The following is a 15,980-nucleotide window of genomic DNA, read 5'->3' on the forward strand; positions in this document are numbered from 1 at the left end:
TTCTTCCAGGTAAGGTACCAATAGACACTGAAGCCCAGTAACAATGGTGCTGTTAAATGATGGGACACAAAACTCGAAGAGAAGTTCAAAGTGATAGTTATAGCCTGTGAAGGACTCTAGTGAAGTCTTTGTCTTTACTTAGGCCATGGTAAGCAAATACAAAAATCTGAATGATAAAATAACAAGTAAGGTTACCTAGATCCATCCCTGGCCACCTTGTGAGGCTTTGTTGCTTTCCCACTAATCCTAGACACAATCCAGCTCTGTAAACCCAACATCTCTCTGACTTAGATCCATAGCCTCTTTGTGTTACCCTTCTGTTCATTCTCAGTCTACCCTGGTCCATAGTCCAGGGTCCAGTCGTAGTCTATAGTCCAGGACCAGAGTCCTGGTCTATAGTCTAGTCATAGTCCACAGCCGTAGATTATGGACCTATGACTCAGATCCACAGCCTCTTTGCGCTACCCTTCTGTTCATTCTCAGCATTTGTTTGGTGCTTTCCACTTCTGTTTAACACTCTGTTCTCAACAAACCATTTTCCTGATTGGTCAAAAGCCCTTTGATGTCTATTCCTATCTTTGTCACATGAATCATTCCCTATTCCTCTCAACTGTATTCTCTAGTTAATAAAAGATACAATTTGATCCTAACACATTTCTATTATCCAAATGACTTTCATTTCTGCTTTCTTGTCTTATAGTCAAAAAACAACACATTTCTTTCCCTGTTCCATATATATTCTATCATTCTCTTGGATAAAGAAAATTGAACTATTCTTATTTTAAATCAGTGATCAGAAAATAATCTGTCATATCATATATTTTTCATACCCAGATATTTATTCAACCATTTTCCTCAAAGACCCAATAAAATAGAGAGCCACAGCCTATCTTAAATTAAAATGTAGGGCTTTATGGGCTATTTGACATGCAATAATTATTTGCAAAGTCTTTTCACCAAACATAGAAATTGCTAATGTCTGACCTTGGAGGAAATGAACTGTACAAAAAATTTCAAACAAACATGATCCAACTGTTCACACAAAAGGGAGGTTGCATAAGAAATTCATTGTGTTTCTATCCAAATTTCCCCCTCGAATTGCCACAGATCAGCATGTACTTCACTCTTTGCCACCAATTAAAATCATAAATAGATGAGCTATTCAGCAGAGGAGGGCTGGTGTGCCCTCTCCACAGATGGTCAGCATCACATGTTGCAGTAATGGCTCGACATGCCACAAAGGCACAGTATAAAAACGGTGGGAATCAGAGCACTTCAGCTCCAATTGCCCTATGTTTAGAATTGCCTCTTTTTCAAGATGGATTTCCTTCACAGGAATGGAGTGCTCATAATTCAGCATTTGCAGAAGGACTACCGAGCTTACTACACTTTTCTAAATTTTATGTCCAATGTTGGAGACCCCCGGAATATCTTTTTCATTTATTTTCCACTTTGGTTTCAATTTAATCAGACAGTTGGAACCAAGATGATATGGGTAGCAGTCATTGGGGATTGGTTAAATCTTATATTTACATGGTAAGATTTCTGTTTTATTTCATTTTTTCCTAAGATTTATCCTTAAATTTGTGACTTTGGCATAATGATCACATTTCAGATGTATATCGTTTTACTTGGAAAATCTTTCAAACATACCAGGTAACTTGAAACACCAGATTCATAAGTAGAACTTTTAAAAGGCACAGAAATGTATATATATATATATATATTTTTTTTTTTTTTGAGACAGTTTCTCCCTTGTTGCCCAGGATGGAGTGCAATGGCGTGATCTCGGCTCACTGCAACCTCTGCCTCCCAGGTTCAAGCAATTCTCCCACCTCAGCCTCCCGAGTAGCTGGGATTACAGGCATGTGCCACCACACCCAGCTAATTTTGTATTTTTAGTAGAGACAGGGTTTCTCTATGTTGGTCAGGCTGGTCTCTAACTCCCGACCTCAGGTGATCCACCGACTTCGGCTTCCTAAAGTGCTGGGATTACAAGTGTGAGCCACCACGCCAGGCCAGAAATGTGTACTTTAATGACTTACAAGTAATTCCCAAACCCCTGTAACACATATTCTGTGATTAAGAATTACTTAAATGAGCAGCGTGATAATGAACAAATTGATAATTCTAGGGACAAATTTTGATATTTCCAGTCTAAGTATCCAAAGCACCCATAAGACATTCCCTGCAAGGGAAAAAAGCCCCCATGTTCATGGGAAACCAGGGTGCCAAAATCCCAAATGGCTACCACCTTTAATAATGTGTGAGAGACCAGGACCTAAGTTTTTTCAAAGTCTCTTAATCATGAACTTTCACAATTAACCCTGCACTTGAGTCATTTTTTATAGGAAAGAATTGCTAATCTCCAATTAAATAATAGCTGTGTATTTAAATATATATGCATGTTTATAATTCTTTAAATACAGGATATTATTTGGTCATCGACCTTACTGGTGGGTCCAAGAAACTCAGATTTACCCAAATCACTCAAGTCCATGCCTTGAACAGTTCCCTACTACATGTGAAACAGGTCCAGGTAAGCTATTACAGCAGCCTCCAGTTACTGAAGATCTTCCAATAGAGAATCATTACACAGAGTTATCATCTAGTAACTGATATTATATAGGGTAGTAAAGAAAATCTCATGAGTGAGGATGCTTAAACTTCATAACAATCAAAATTACTAATGAGGAAGCAAAGCAAAAAAAATACTCAAATTCCATTTTGTTATTTATGAAAGGGTAGATTGGGAGAAAACTCCCCCAGTGATTAAATATTTGGTGTTTACTTTTCAGAAGAATATAATGGCTTGAGACTAAAACAAGAAACAGTTAACTAGAACAAATTCTCAAGGAACTAGACTAAGATCTTAGAAATGTTGGTTAATCTGCTGCTAAGCAACTTTCAAAGTTATTATAGGTCTTCTGAGTATCTCACGAATGAGGGAGGAGTAGACATGTCTTCTGTAAGAAAGGTAAGGACTTCTCAATGTTACTATAGCCAGTAAAGACTATTTGTAACCCTAGAACAATCTCTTGAAAACATATTTTTTCTCTGTACACAAGTAGGCTTCTTGGGCCACTTCTTTTTTATTCTAGGTAAGATTCTGTATGAGTATAAAATCTTTATTGTGATAGTTGATTCTAAGACTGTTTTAAAAAGTTTTTTGAAACATATATTTAAAAATTACATTTTAATTTATAAGAATGTGTTATATTGTACCTCATCATTTTACATAGCATAACATTCTTGCCAGTTGACATCCTTCGAAACTAACTCTGAGTAAAGGGTAGTAGAGAATGTGTAAATTCTTAATGAGTGTTCTGAATACGTCTTTTTTGTTCCCATAGAAGTATACATACATCTGTTATATCGCTTATTACACTAAATGATATTAACTAATTCTTTATATATCCGATTGCCTAGACTGGGTGTTCCATCAGGGGAGGGATGATACATAGTTTATCTTTGTGAAACCAAAGTGTGATAAATGGATGAATGGTTGGATGGGTAACATTTGAGACCACCAAAATGTTATCGTGGTCAATTCCAGCCCTTTCCGGCATGTGTTCCACCTTATAAGACATTTTTCTGGAAAGAGAGAGAGAGAAAAGAAAGAAAGACTGCATCTCTCGGGGAGATTTACGATTTTTTTAGGCATAGTTTTTAAAAGGCTCTGAAAATTCCTGCAGATAAGAAATAGGTCTGTCTTTGTTTAACAAATAAGAGACTGGTATTTAATTTGAATGAATTACCAGGTGAAAAATCGAGGAGGACATTTAAGGAAACTGATTAATAAAAAATTCAGTAGCATGGAAAAGGCATTCTGGAAGTAGAAAGGCTACTGTCTGCAGGCTTTTTCTGCTAGGATTAATGCCGTCTTTTCAGCTTCTCCTCATCCTCTGTTTTAAAACAAAGATTCTCACTGCAGTGGCCACAAGATAGGCATAGAAGTAGCTGCTAGTACACAGCAGTCATTTGTAAGTCAATCAGCAAATCACTGGCATAGCAATGATATCCTTTAGAGTTTGACTTCTCAGCCCAAGGAAAATAAGCCAACTGAAGATCCAATACAAGCATTAGGGTGGTGCAAAAGTAATTGCGGTTTTTGCCATTACTTTCAATGGCAAAAACCGCAATTACTCTTGCATTAACCTAATACTTTTGCTTGTCAATTAAAAACAACCAAATATTGAAGAATGAGTAGGGCTGTGGCAGATTTGGGTGCAACTGCCTGAGTTCTTAATTAGCCTTGACTATATTGATCTCTGGAATTCAATGAACCTGAAAATCTGGGAAAAAATTTTTTTGAGACAGTGTTTCTCAGGCTCAATTTAACTCAATTTTTCTTATTTCTACCCACTTCTAAACATTACGTATAGCCTGTGTCTTGTGTTTTTTTCTGAGTTACTCATAATTTTCATGGTGAATATGCTATTCTATTATTCATTTCTGATGTTGATAGTTAACCACTTTTCAAATGGACGGACACTTTGTTGTTGCAGGAAGTCCATCTGGCCATGCAATGGGCTCATCCTGTGTCTGGTATGTCATGGTAACGGCTGCCCTGAGCCACACTGTCTGTGGGATGGATAAGTTCTCTATCACTCTGCACAGGTCAGCTTTGCTGCAGTTTCTGTAGCACTGGAATATGACAGTTTTTAATACAGAAAGTCTTGTCTAAAAATTAATTTTAGTGCAGTTTTAGTCAATGAATAAAATGTGCTCATTCTATTCTTTCATAGACAAAGTAACAAAATGAATAGAAAACTAATATTTTGCTTTAAGATAATAGCCTAATTAGCTCATAGCTATTTCCACTTTTCAAGTTGGAAATGTTTAACTGATTAATGACTTGCTAAATGTGCCTCTGGGTTTCCAAAATGCAATAATTATTTTGATAACTCATAAATAAGTCATCTAAAATTATACAGCATAAGGAAACATTTTTGCATGCACATTCCCTTGCTTTAAAATTAACTGGAAGTTTTGAGAATCATCATTCTCCTTGACTGCATCAGTTTATTCAGTAAAATTATGCTTCCTTCTTCGAATAGCCAATGCTTCTGATTTCAGTAACATATATTCCAGCTTTATAGAGAGCACAAACTTTTTAATTAAAAACATTCTAGAAGCAAACTTAAATTTGAATGTTAGTAGCTTTAATGTTAGTAGGTTTCTTAATGTTTAGAAAGATCTAGAACTTAAAGGTTACTCACAGTTGCTTAGAAATTGGGTTGTTTCCTTCTCTTCTTTCCTGAAATACTTTGTCATTAAAACAATCCTGAGTACCAATTTAGCCATAAATTAGGTGACTTGAAATTAGATTTGCAAGTTAACCTTAAAAAAATACTGTAACATATGCCATTATTAAAAAGTTTTCTAAAATAAAAAAAGTCAAGATCTACCACATATTCCACTTGTTAGAGTAGTATTGGATAATATAAAAAACAAACAACTAAAGGAATTTGGGTGTCTTAAAAGTTTATTCTAATGAGACTGTGACCTGTATGCCTTAATGTATTTATTGCCCAACCCAAAACAACAACAGTAAAAAGGTGCTATAATGTAAAAAAGTTAGCATTTTCTATTTACAGACAATTTTCAAAGTAGGAATCTAGGTCAGTTTCACCTTTTCTCTATACTGTATTCCTGCCTCCAATGACCAAACCTGAAAAAATATGTTTCTTCTAAGAAAAAAATTCTCATAACTCCTTTTTAATTTTTATAACTGCAGTATTTTCTTCATCTATAAAATTTTACTGAGTGTGTGCTTCTTACCTTTACATTACCAAATTCTTGTTTATTCTTCTTCCACATTGGTATCCCACTTACTTCTTCTTTCAAAGCCTCATTTCTCTGTGTTCCTTAGCATTTATATAACCAAATTTCAGTCTGATTCTCAGGAACAAACCATTCAAGGATTCCTAGAACTCAATACTGCTAACACTTTTTTTTTCAATGACATGCATTGCTTGGATTTTAATATTTTTTTATGTTTTTTGTGCATTGCTGTTTTTAATCCAAAGTGTATAACCTATAGGTCAATTCCCCTGTTCTCTATTTTCTGTGTCTCAAAAAAAAAAAAAAAAAAAACCCAAAACAAAAGAAAAAAAAAAAAAACAAGAAACAAGGACTTTTGAAAATCTGTGCAATTAAACCCAATGAAAATTTGCCCCAGATGGAATGCTCATGCGCTTTTCATCTGGATGGTAGCTGCGTTTCTACTGAGTTTTCCTCAAGCAAAGAAAGGTTGAGAGAGGAGGCACATAGGGCAGGGCGTGAAAATATATATGGTTCATTCTTGATCATTCTGGATATTAGTAATTCCCCCAAACTTGAATTTCCCCTACTCCATTAAAACAGTTATTCTTATTTAATGGATGTCAAAATGACTTCCTTTTTAACATTTATTAAATCTCAGTATATAGCACTGGTTAAATTTAATGCATTGAGAAATGTAGAAATCTCTGTTAAAACTTCTCAAATCCTATGGGGTATGTGGAAACAACATTTTGAAAAAAAAGATTCTAGAATCATGATGCTATGTCACAGTTAGAAGATTCTTCTGAGAAGGATCATCTGATGTCACCCCCTCTAATTTTGAGTGATACAGTTTCTTTGCTTTTTACGCTTGTATCTATTCTTCCATCGTAGACTGACCTGGTCATTTCTTTGGAGTGTTTTTTGGTTGATTCAAATCAGTGTCTGCATCTCCAGAGTATTCATAGCAACACATTTTCCTCATCAAGTTATTCTTGGAGTAATTGGTGGTAAATATGATCACTTACCCTTAGCTGTGTCCTTTGAAAGCTTTAGTTTCATTATGTTTAAGGGTATCAGATTGTCCCCGGTAATCAACTTTCCAATTTCAGAGGTAATTCTGTGAAGTCACTGATACTAAATGCTACCCCGGGAGCTGACGTGGTACAACACACCTCTCATAGCCTCCATGTACAAAGTGGCACAATCTCAGTGGCGTAAATGCACAATTGCTTCATGAGGTAGGCTTTTCTGAAGTGAAATTAGAGCTAAGTCTAACTCCCAAACCATCACTTCAGACAGTGTGCTTGTGTCTTGTGTGAGGGAACTTAATGACTCTGAGCCCTGCACACTGTGCCATTCTCTCTGAAACATGTGAAGTGACTATTACATGATTACGGACTCCATTTAGTAGCTGCTTTGTATTCCTGAAGCAGTGTTCACCATGACTCAGTTTCCATTGTTCAGCACCACCTTACCTTTCAAAGGCTAATTGGCTATGGCAATTGAAATGTTAATTGCAAGTACCTAGATCAGTGCTCTGTCTAAAAAGCGGGTTGTCAGTCAGTGCCACCAACTCCAAAACGATCCTTCTGGACTAGTATGAATAATGAAAACACCGTGGGCAAACCTGCATTTTTAGTTACTGCCTAAAAAAGGCTTTGGAAAATGGATAGAACCTCTGTGTCTAATGCCCTTTGTCATTGAAAACTGTGGCAAATCTTTAATGCAGAGAGGAATGATCCTCGAGGGGCTCAAGGGCACACAGTCATTGTCAGTGTCTCTTTCCAATCCTCAGGCATGCTGGTGGCAGAGGCCTTTGAACACACTCCAGGCATCCAAACGGCCAGTCTGGGCACATACCTGAAGACCAACCTCTTTCTCTTCCTGTTTGCACTTGGCTTTTACCTGCTTCTTAGAGTGCTCAACATTGAACTGCTGTGGTCCGTGCCCATAGCCAAAAAGTGGTGTGCCAACCCCGACTGGATCCACATTGACACCACGCCTTTTGCTGGACTCGTGAGAAACCTTGGGGTCCTCTTTGGCTTGGGCTTTGCAATCAACTCAGAGATGTTCCTCCTGAGCTGCCGAGGGGGAAATAACTACACACTGAGCTTCCGGTTGCTCTGTGCCTTGACCTCATTGACAATACTGCAGCTCTACCATTTCCTCCAGATCCCGACTCACGAAGAGCATTTATTTTATGTGCTGTCTTTTTGTAAAAGTGCATCCATTCCTCTAACTGTGGTTGCTTTCATTCCCTACTGTGTTCATATGTTAATGAAACAAAGCGGAAAGAAGAGTCAGTAGAGTGGTGCCTAGAGTTAGTGCTCTGTGTCACAGATCACCCTTCTCCATCCACCAATAGAGCCACAGAGTAGGCACAGACCAGAGGCTTCTAATTCGACTTCACAGAATAGCGGCACAGGCCCCATTCCCCATAGAGATGTTTAGTTTGGCCTTCGCACTGGTCTTTTTTTTTTAATCCTTCAGTTACCAGTATTTAAATACAAGAATATTTGACATAAAAATCGGAAGTTCTGTATTTTTTGAAAAATCTGATAGTATGACAACACAGAGCCTGCATCCCCAGCTGGAGACAACTGACCAGAGCTGCATACTAACAGTCCCCAGTAGGAGGCAAGGACTCCATTTTCTCACAGTCTTCAGCATCCCAGCAGGAGCCCCACTATGATTCCTTTATCTTCTTAAGGCCAGGCTGCATCTGATTCCTGTTGACATTTTAGTGGGGACCACAGCCATATCCAGTCTCAGTTTTCAGATGAGGAAATGGAAGCCTATTTAGGTAAAAGAACTTGCCTGGAGTCACGCCACCTTCAGAGCAGGAATTAGAACCCAAGGCTTCTGACACATATCCCCATTACACTGTGTGTTTGCGTGTGCACACATGCACATGCTTTTTGTTTGTATGTTTCCTTTTTAGAACCAGGGACTTGCTCTGTTGCCCAGGCTGGAGTGCAGTGGTGGATAGCGGCTCACTGCAGCCTCAAACTCCTGGCTCAAATGATCCTCCCTCCTCAGCCTCCCATTAGCTAAGACTACAGGTGTGCACTACCATGCCTGGCTAATTTTTGAATTTTTTTTAGAGCCAGCTTCTTACTATATTTGCCCAGGCTGGTCTTGAACTCCTGGCCTCAAGGAGTTCCCTTGAGGATGTTCCACCCATGTCAGCCTCCCACAGTGCTGGGATTGCAGGCTTGAGCCATTGTATTAATAGTTGGCCTACACTGTCTTTTGTTTCTTCATTTACAAGAGGTAAAAATCAGTAAGAATGAATGCTTTCATTTAGATTCTATGATGACTGCCATATAAATCAGCTACCTTTTCAGAAATGACATTGAAATACTGCATCCTCTTTGACTTATACCCCACACATATATGCAGGGTCTAGGTGGGGCCAACAAAGGCTCCAGATATATATACACATGGGTCCAGGGGCAACAGAACAGGCCAGGCTACAGTATGGACTTGAACCTCTGCTTCACTTCTGGTCTCTGTTTTACAGTAGTGCTCACCAATATTTCAATAAATTCTACTGAACTTACTCTAATAGAACATTATTCAACCCCCAAAGACTTATCTCTTCACTATGACATCTCCATACTTTATTTTTAGGAGACAGTCTTTCAAAACCAGAGAAATCAGGTGCCTTCCTCAAGGTCATGCTCCAACCCAGGCCAACTATTAAATGCTTGCATCTGTTAGCTGGATTAGTCTCTATGTATACTGAACTGTGATGAAAATCTATAGCTTTGTTTTAGAAAATTATTGTTGATGGACTATTAATATTATATTAACAATTTCTCAGTAAGTGTGTTTTTTCCTCATTGAATCTAGGAATGCTGGGCTTTAAGTTGATAACTGTGTCATTTCAATCAAGTACAAGGATTTTGAGGCAGATTTTGCTAGATATCTTAGTAATCCCCCACAATGTTTTATGTAACTCTTCTCAGAATATCAATACCTTAATTATTTTAGATGACACATTAAATAATCTATGAATATTAATGAAAACAATACAGTTGAAGTGAGTGTTGTTTAACATGATAGTAGCTGAGGATAACAAACCTCAAAAAATCAAAGTATTAATTACTCTTTTCCAAGTATATGTATAGAGTATGTGTCATTGCTTTTATAAAACGCACTTAATAGCTTTCTTTCTAAAAGGCAACTGAACTTTCTAAAAGGTAAATAAACTGAACTTGATATTAGTGGTTCGGTGATTCCAAAGCAAAAAGCTGAGGGATTAAGAAAGAATAGCTTAAGAATGAAATTTGTCTCATGTTGCTGGGACATTTGGGATGAAAGAAGTAGAGAAGAATGATTCTTCAGGTGATGACCGTTGCTCATTGGTTCAGTCCCACCCTATGTCCCACCATGCTGTACCTTTAGATGCCTTCACATTTCATGATACATTTGTGTCATTACATCTTCCACACATCAGAGATCTCATTCCTGTCTAAAAGCCCTTTGCCAAATTTCACATAAGATAATGTTAGTCTTGAAGGATTCTGGTACATCCCCTTCATCCTAGTACAATCTCAGCCTGCTTTCACCAAGGCCTGAGGAAACCGGCATTAATAGCCAGGGAATTCTGCAGCAATGATTGACTCTACCATAAATCCGTTCTCCATTTCCATGGAGAAAGCTATCTTCAGCCACCCCATGGTGCTGTCTGTTGGGCAACACATTACCCTCAGAGGGGGACTGGGATGAGGTGTGGGCTTGTTTTCTATAATTAATCCCCAAGAACTCTGCCCCTATCTTCCATAAAACCCCAGAGTCCCCATGGGAGTAGATTTCCCTCTTTATTCTAGTTGAAGTCTCCTGGAGGGATCCATATGGTGGTAAATTGTTTTTGCAATTGAAACTCCTTAGGCAGCAAGAGGAATCGTTTTTCACAGCCTTGGAGAAAATGCCTGCCCTTAATAATGATGGAAAAGACTCTTCTGTTTCCAATTTATTTGTCAGAAGTAAGTGGAATTGAGCTCATTAAATACTGTTACTATAACCATATATTCAAAATGTCTACCTATCTACATATTCAGGAGAAAAATGTCAATACCATGAGCTTTTAGGATGAGAAAATCTAGACAAGAAAATCTGACTCAAGAGAAAATCTGACTCAAGAAACTGTCCAATCAAACCTACATTTGGAAAAAAATACAAAATAATTTATTATTGCTGAAACTAGCTATCAGGAAGAATATTAGTTCCTTTCCTTTGACAACCTATTGATTGGACATCTGCCTAAGAAGGTTAAATTGGTGCCTTCTTTGGACATATTTCATTATAAAACAGATGGTGATTAAAAGAATTGTTATAAGTTGTCCTTGAAACTAAAAGTCAAATGTTGAAATGCTTTACATTTTTTCAAAATTTTTAAATAAATTCAAGATCAAATTGGTACATACATACAAAAATCTTGGTTTAAGAAAAAGTCAAGTGACTTGGTTCTAAAAATGAGATTCTTTTCTTAAGTATTTTGAAACTGTATATTCCAGCACTCTTCAATTGAACTTTTACAGTGATGGAGATGTTCTCTATCTGTGCTGTCCAATATAGTAGCCACTGGCCACAGATGTTTATTGAGCTCTTGAAATGTAGCTGATGCAACTGAGGAAATGCTTTTTTTTTTTTTTTTTTTTTTGAGACGGAGTCTCGCTCTGTTGCCCAGGCTGGAGTGCAGTGGCACGATCTCGGTTCACTGCAAGCTCTGCCTCCTGGGTTCATGCCATTCTCCTGCCTCAGCCTCCGGAGTAGCTGGGACTATAGGCGCCCGCCACCACGCCCGGCTAATTTTTTTGTATTTTTAATAGAGACAGGGTTTCTCCGTGTTAGCCAGGATGGTCTCGATCTCCTGACCTCGTGATCCGCCCGCCTCAGCCTCCCAAAGTGCTGGGATTACAGGCGTGAGCCACCAAGCCCTGCCGGAAATGCATTTTTAACCTTCATTTACTTTTAATTTACATTTAAATAGCCATGTGTGTCTAGTGGCTACTGAATTGGACAGCACAAATCAAGTCTCACAGTGCTTTTCCTTGAAAATAAAACCCAAGTATTTTGTATATTGTCACTTTTGCCATGTTCCTGTGAGACAACATGAATCAGCGTTAACGGCTCTAAGAAGTTAACAGATATTGCTGCATTTTCCAAAGGGACCCTCTGCAGACCTGGATTCTCTCTCTGCAGCTCTCTTCTCTCTCATTCTGTCCTGTGAGCAATAGCCGCCTTGGTGTCCCTGGACTCTCAGCTCTGTTGCCTGGAATCAGAGAGTCTGGGTTCACCCTCCCTGCACCATGTTCTGGAAACCCTCTAAGGTCCACAATACTAGCGAGGAGCTTTACCCAGTCCATGACCACATTCTGGATGGCTGGATGGCTTTCTGACGAAGCCTCCCTGCTTCTCTGGGTCTAGCACACATCAATGCCCTACACCTGTACTTCTGTGGCTATTTATAAAGTCTTCCAAAAAGGACCACTCGTGTCCAGTTGCCCCTGAGGATTTTGCCCTCATTGATAGGCTGTCCTAGGCACTTTGGAAATGGCAAACAGCTTCTAGGATGAATTCCTAGATCTCAGTATTGCCAGGAAACTAAAATGGGGGTCTAACTTTTCCCCTCCCCTTACTTCGAATGCTTTCAGATGGTGATTTCACTCTGAAGGTAATGTGGTGCCATTTGCCAATTGTTAAAAGTCTATTTTTTTAAGTTAACAGTAGAAAAGATCTATAAGAAGCAACGACTCCAGAAATTTCTGCCAAATGACAGAAATTCACGAGAAGATTCTAAGACTTAGAAGTGCTTCATTTTCAGCTCTGTAAAGGACCAATGCAGTTTATGTCAAATTTGAGGCAGGTCTGGTGTGGAGTACTAATTACTGTCTGCTATCCTTTGAGGGAGAGCACAGTAATGACTCAGATGAAATCACTTCTCATTTCTTTTGGCAGCATAGAAGTAATTGCTCTAAAGGAGGGGAAAAGCTTCAAAGATTAAGGTTATAAAAGTTAGCATAAAACCGATTGTCTTCTGTTCTGAATTTTTTAATTTCTTAGTTTTTCTTTTTTTCTAATGTTTTGCCATGCGATTTCTGAAGAGAATCTGTCCTCGGTTCAAAAACCATGGTATTTCCCCAAAGAACAATACGTTCTGAAGGAGCTGCCAGGACAGGGGCAGGTAATGAGTGAAGGCAGCAGCTGCGGTCCCGCCGAGCGGGACTCCGGGCGCACGCGGGAAGCGCGGGGAGGAACGTAGGCGCTGGCAGCACAGCAGCCCGTTTCTGGCGCTGGCCAAGTGGAAACTGAAGCGGCTTCCCTGGGAGGATCTGGGTGAGCTGCTGGGGGAGCAGGCCATCTGTGTGCCTGGAAAAGAAACCCAGCACTACCGAAGACAAAGAAGAGCTTCTTTACTCTCGCACTCACCTACCCCTGTGCGTCAACTGAGCCGATCACACTCTAATTCCTGTTCAAAGAGTTGGCTTTTTCCAGGATTCAGGCTTTGTCTGATGAACGGCATGGACCGGATTGTCATCTGTGCTCATACATCCTGCTGCTAATAGAAGATGGGCACTATCTTCCACCCGCCCCGCCCCGCCCCGCCCCTTGCCTCCAGGCTCAGTAATTCTGCATCAAAAACATTTCTACATAATCATTCCTTTCTTTTTTTTTAAAAAAAGCAATTGTTCAAATAAAAAAATGGTAGAGCTCTTGCTATATTTCTAGATGAAAACTGCATTGACTTAACGAAAGAAAAATAAATGTTCCTGTCTGAGTTTTGGAGATGTGTGTGTGTGTATGCGCGTGTGTGTGTGTGTGTGCGTGTGTGTGTGTGTATCTTATTCTCTTAGCTTTGGAATGCTGATGCCCTGCTCACCATGGCCAAGCAAGAGGTTGCGCCACAGGTCCACATGTGGATTCCAGAGGAAGTCAGAATGCAGGTAGGCAGGTGCCAGGAAATTCAAAGGCAGATCGATGTACAAAGGCCTTCGTGGAGTTTAGCAACTAGCATCCTGGACTGGAGTCATCAGAACTACATTCTAGCCTGGCCCTGCATCTAACCACTAAAACTCCAGAAGGCCATTTAGTGTTGGTGGCCTCAGTTTACCCAGTTCTCAACTGAGGAGTTTAGTATGGGGTTAAAATGGAAGGTTCATTCACGGTGTGATATTCTTCAACTCTGAGGGTCTCATTCAGTCCAACATATTGTGCTTTGGCTCTCCAACCAGCTCCTCTATTTTGTTTGCTCTTTGTGAAGCACTATCTTCACAGAAGGCTTTCAGATGTATTGTTAATTTTTTTGTGAAGTGGAGCAAGAAGGTGATAAGACCCTGGCTAATGTGTTTTGATACTGTTTTAATTTTAGTTACATGCAATGAACAAGGCTATAACTTCTACAAAGCACTCTGTTTTGAAATGTGCTACTTTATTAAACAATTTTGGACCAGCTTTAAAACATTTGATTCTAATTAGAAACTGAATTTTATAGCAATAAAAAAGTACATGGAGAGATAATTTAACTGATGTTATGGGGCAAAATTATTAACATGAGGATAGCCATAGACTTCCTGCTACGCTATCTTGCAACAGAAATCCTATAATTAAATTCCAACTCCAGTTCCCCTTTCTCAACATCCTAAAGAAGAAATTCTTGCTGGAAGAGATACTAAGCAGATCACATAATAATAGGCTGAATGAGAAGAAAGGAAGGAGAGGGAAACTTGGCTTTGTGGGAGAGGTTGGAGAGCTTACATGACTGAGCTGAGTGAGGAAAGTGACTAGAGTTTTGACACAGCATTTTAGTAAGTTTATTGTGGAGTAATTACGGATTTCTCAAAGACATAAAGATAAAATTTACTTTTTAATTTTTTATGGCTGTTGAAATGTGCTTCCTGAATGAAACACAACTCTGACACCAAGTTACATGACGCCAGGCTTTTTGAGGATGAACAAAATTAGAAATCCTGATCCAAAAAGCTTCTAAAATCTCCACGGACTTAACTAGGGCCCTTTCTGTCCATGCTTGTCTTTTAACTCACCCACCCACCAGACCAGAATGTATTAAATGCCTTCAGCTGCTGGAGATGCAAGGGTGAGTTCAATATAGGCTCTTCCCTGGGGGAGGCCTCCATTGATTCTGGGCTCACTTGCAACAGATCTGGGTGGACTCCAGGGATACCTCTGGCCTGTGGACTTGAAGAATTGGTTTGTGACTATTTCCAGCTATAAATTAACTGGGAACTTTACTCCCCATTTCTTCTAACCCATCCTTTTTCAAATTCATCCTTTCTTGAACCACTTTTTTTCCCCACCTCTGGCATATCCTGTCAAAGGGATCTAGATTGTTCCCAGTCTAACATCAATTTTATCACGTGAAAGGATGAGAAAGCATATTCAAAAAACACTAAGTGCCTAAGTAAAAGCTTCTTTCATTTAAAGCAGGGCATGTGCAATGTTCCAGGAAAGAAAGAGCTGCCAGGACACCCATCCAGTGATATTGTCTTTCCATGGCAGTGATACTAGGTAAAAAAGACCAATTCCTTCTTTCACTGAATATTTTTGGAATATCTCTAGATATAATGATCATATTTGAAGATCATTTAAGAATGCGTTAATACTTCAATATTGTGTTATTTTCTTTATACTTACATTTCAGGATTTTTATTAATAAAGATCTATTGAGCAAGATTGTATTAATTTTTAGTTAACAGCAACAACAACAACAACAAACACAATTACAAAAAAACTACTTCAGTGGCTTAAACAAGTGAGAGGTGTCTTTTTCTTCTGTAACAAGATGGGTGAAGGCAGGCAACCCAGGCTGAAGTAGCTGCACAAAGGATGTTCAGGAATCAGGCTGAGTATCTTCCTGCTCTGCCATCTGTGGTGTGTGGCTTTTGTCCAAGTGATCACAGCATGGCTGCTGTGCATTCAGGAAAGAAGAAAGGGGGAAGAGACTCAGGTTTTCTTTTACCCAGGCTTTATTCAGAAAGGGACAGCCTGCATAGGGCCTTGTGCCTATATTTCATTGACAAGACAATGTCACCTGGCCTTCATCTAGCTGCAAGGGAGTCTAGGAAGGTAAATATTTTGCTTTCCAGCCTCTGTAATAGAGGAAAGCAAAAGAAAAGGGTGTCGGATTGGGTGTCAAGAGAGACAACACCTGCCATAGTGACTTATCACCTACGTAACAATGAATG

General features: G+C 39.1%; 2 protein-coding genes across 3 annotated transcripts in view; one reads left to right on the forward strand and one right to left on the reverse strand.

The window, feature by feature from the left end:
- SPC25 (SPC25 component of NDC80 kinetochore complex) overlaps window positions 1-13,442 on the reverse strand; it is a 41,951-nt gene extending 28,509 nt beyond the window's left edge. The window contains exon 1 of the mRNA XM_034954439.3: window positions 13,207-13,442. The gene's annotated coding sequence lies outside the window, so the exon portion shown is untranslated. The remainder of the gene's footprint in view (window positions 1-13,206) is intronic.
- Window positions 1,278-9,998, forward strand: G6PC2 (glucose-6-phosphatase catalytic subunit 2). Of its 2 annotated transcripts, XM_003824308.5 has the most exons (5): window positions 1,278-1,536; window positions 2,430-2,539; window positions 4,509-4,620; window positions 6,661-6,776; window positions 7,565-9,998. In XM_003824308.5, exons 1-5 carry the CDS (start codon window positions 1,319-1,321, stop codon window positions 8,074-8,076), a joined length of 1,068 nt encoding a protein of 355 aa, XP_003824356.3. In that variant the 5' UTR covers window positions 1,278-1,318; the 3' UTR covers window positions 8,077-9,998. The 2 variants fall into 2 exon arrangements, with proteins under 2 accessions (XP_003824356.3, XP_008976295.1); XM_008978047.5 differs by lacking the exon at window positions 6,661-6,776 and having other exon boundaries at window positions 1,319-1,536.
- Window positions 13,443-15,980: the final 2,538 nt, after the last annotated feature.

This window comes from Pan paniscus, chromosome 13, assembly GCF_029289425.2.
Source record: "Pan paniscus chromosome 13, NHGRI_mPanPan1-v2.0_pri, whole genome shotgun sequence".
Taxonomy (NCBI): Eukaryota; Metazoa; Chordata; class Mammalia; order Primates; family Hominidae; genus Pan; species Pan paniscus.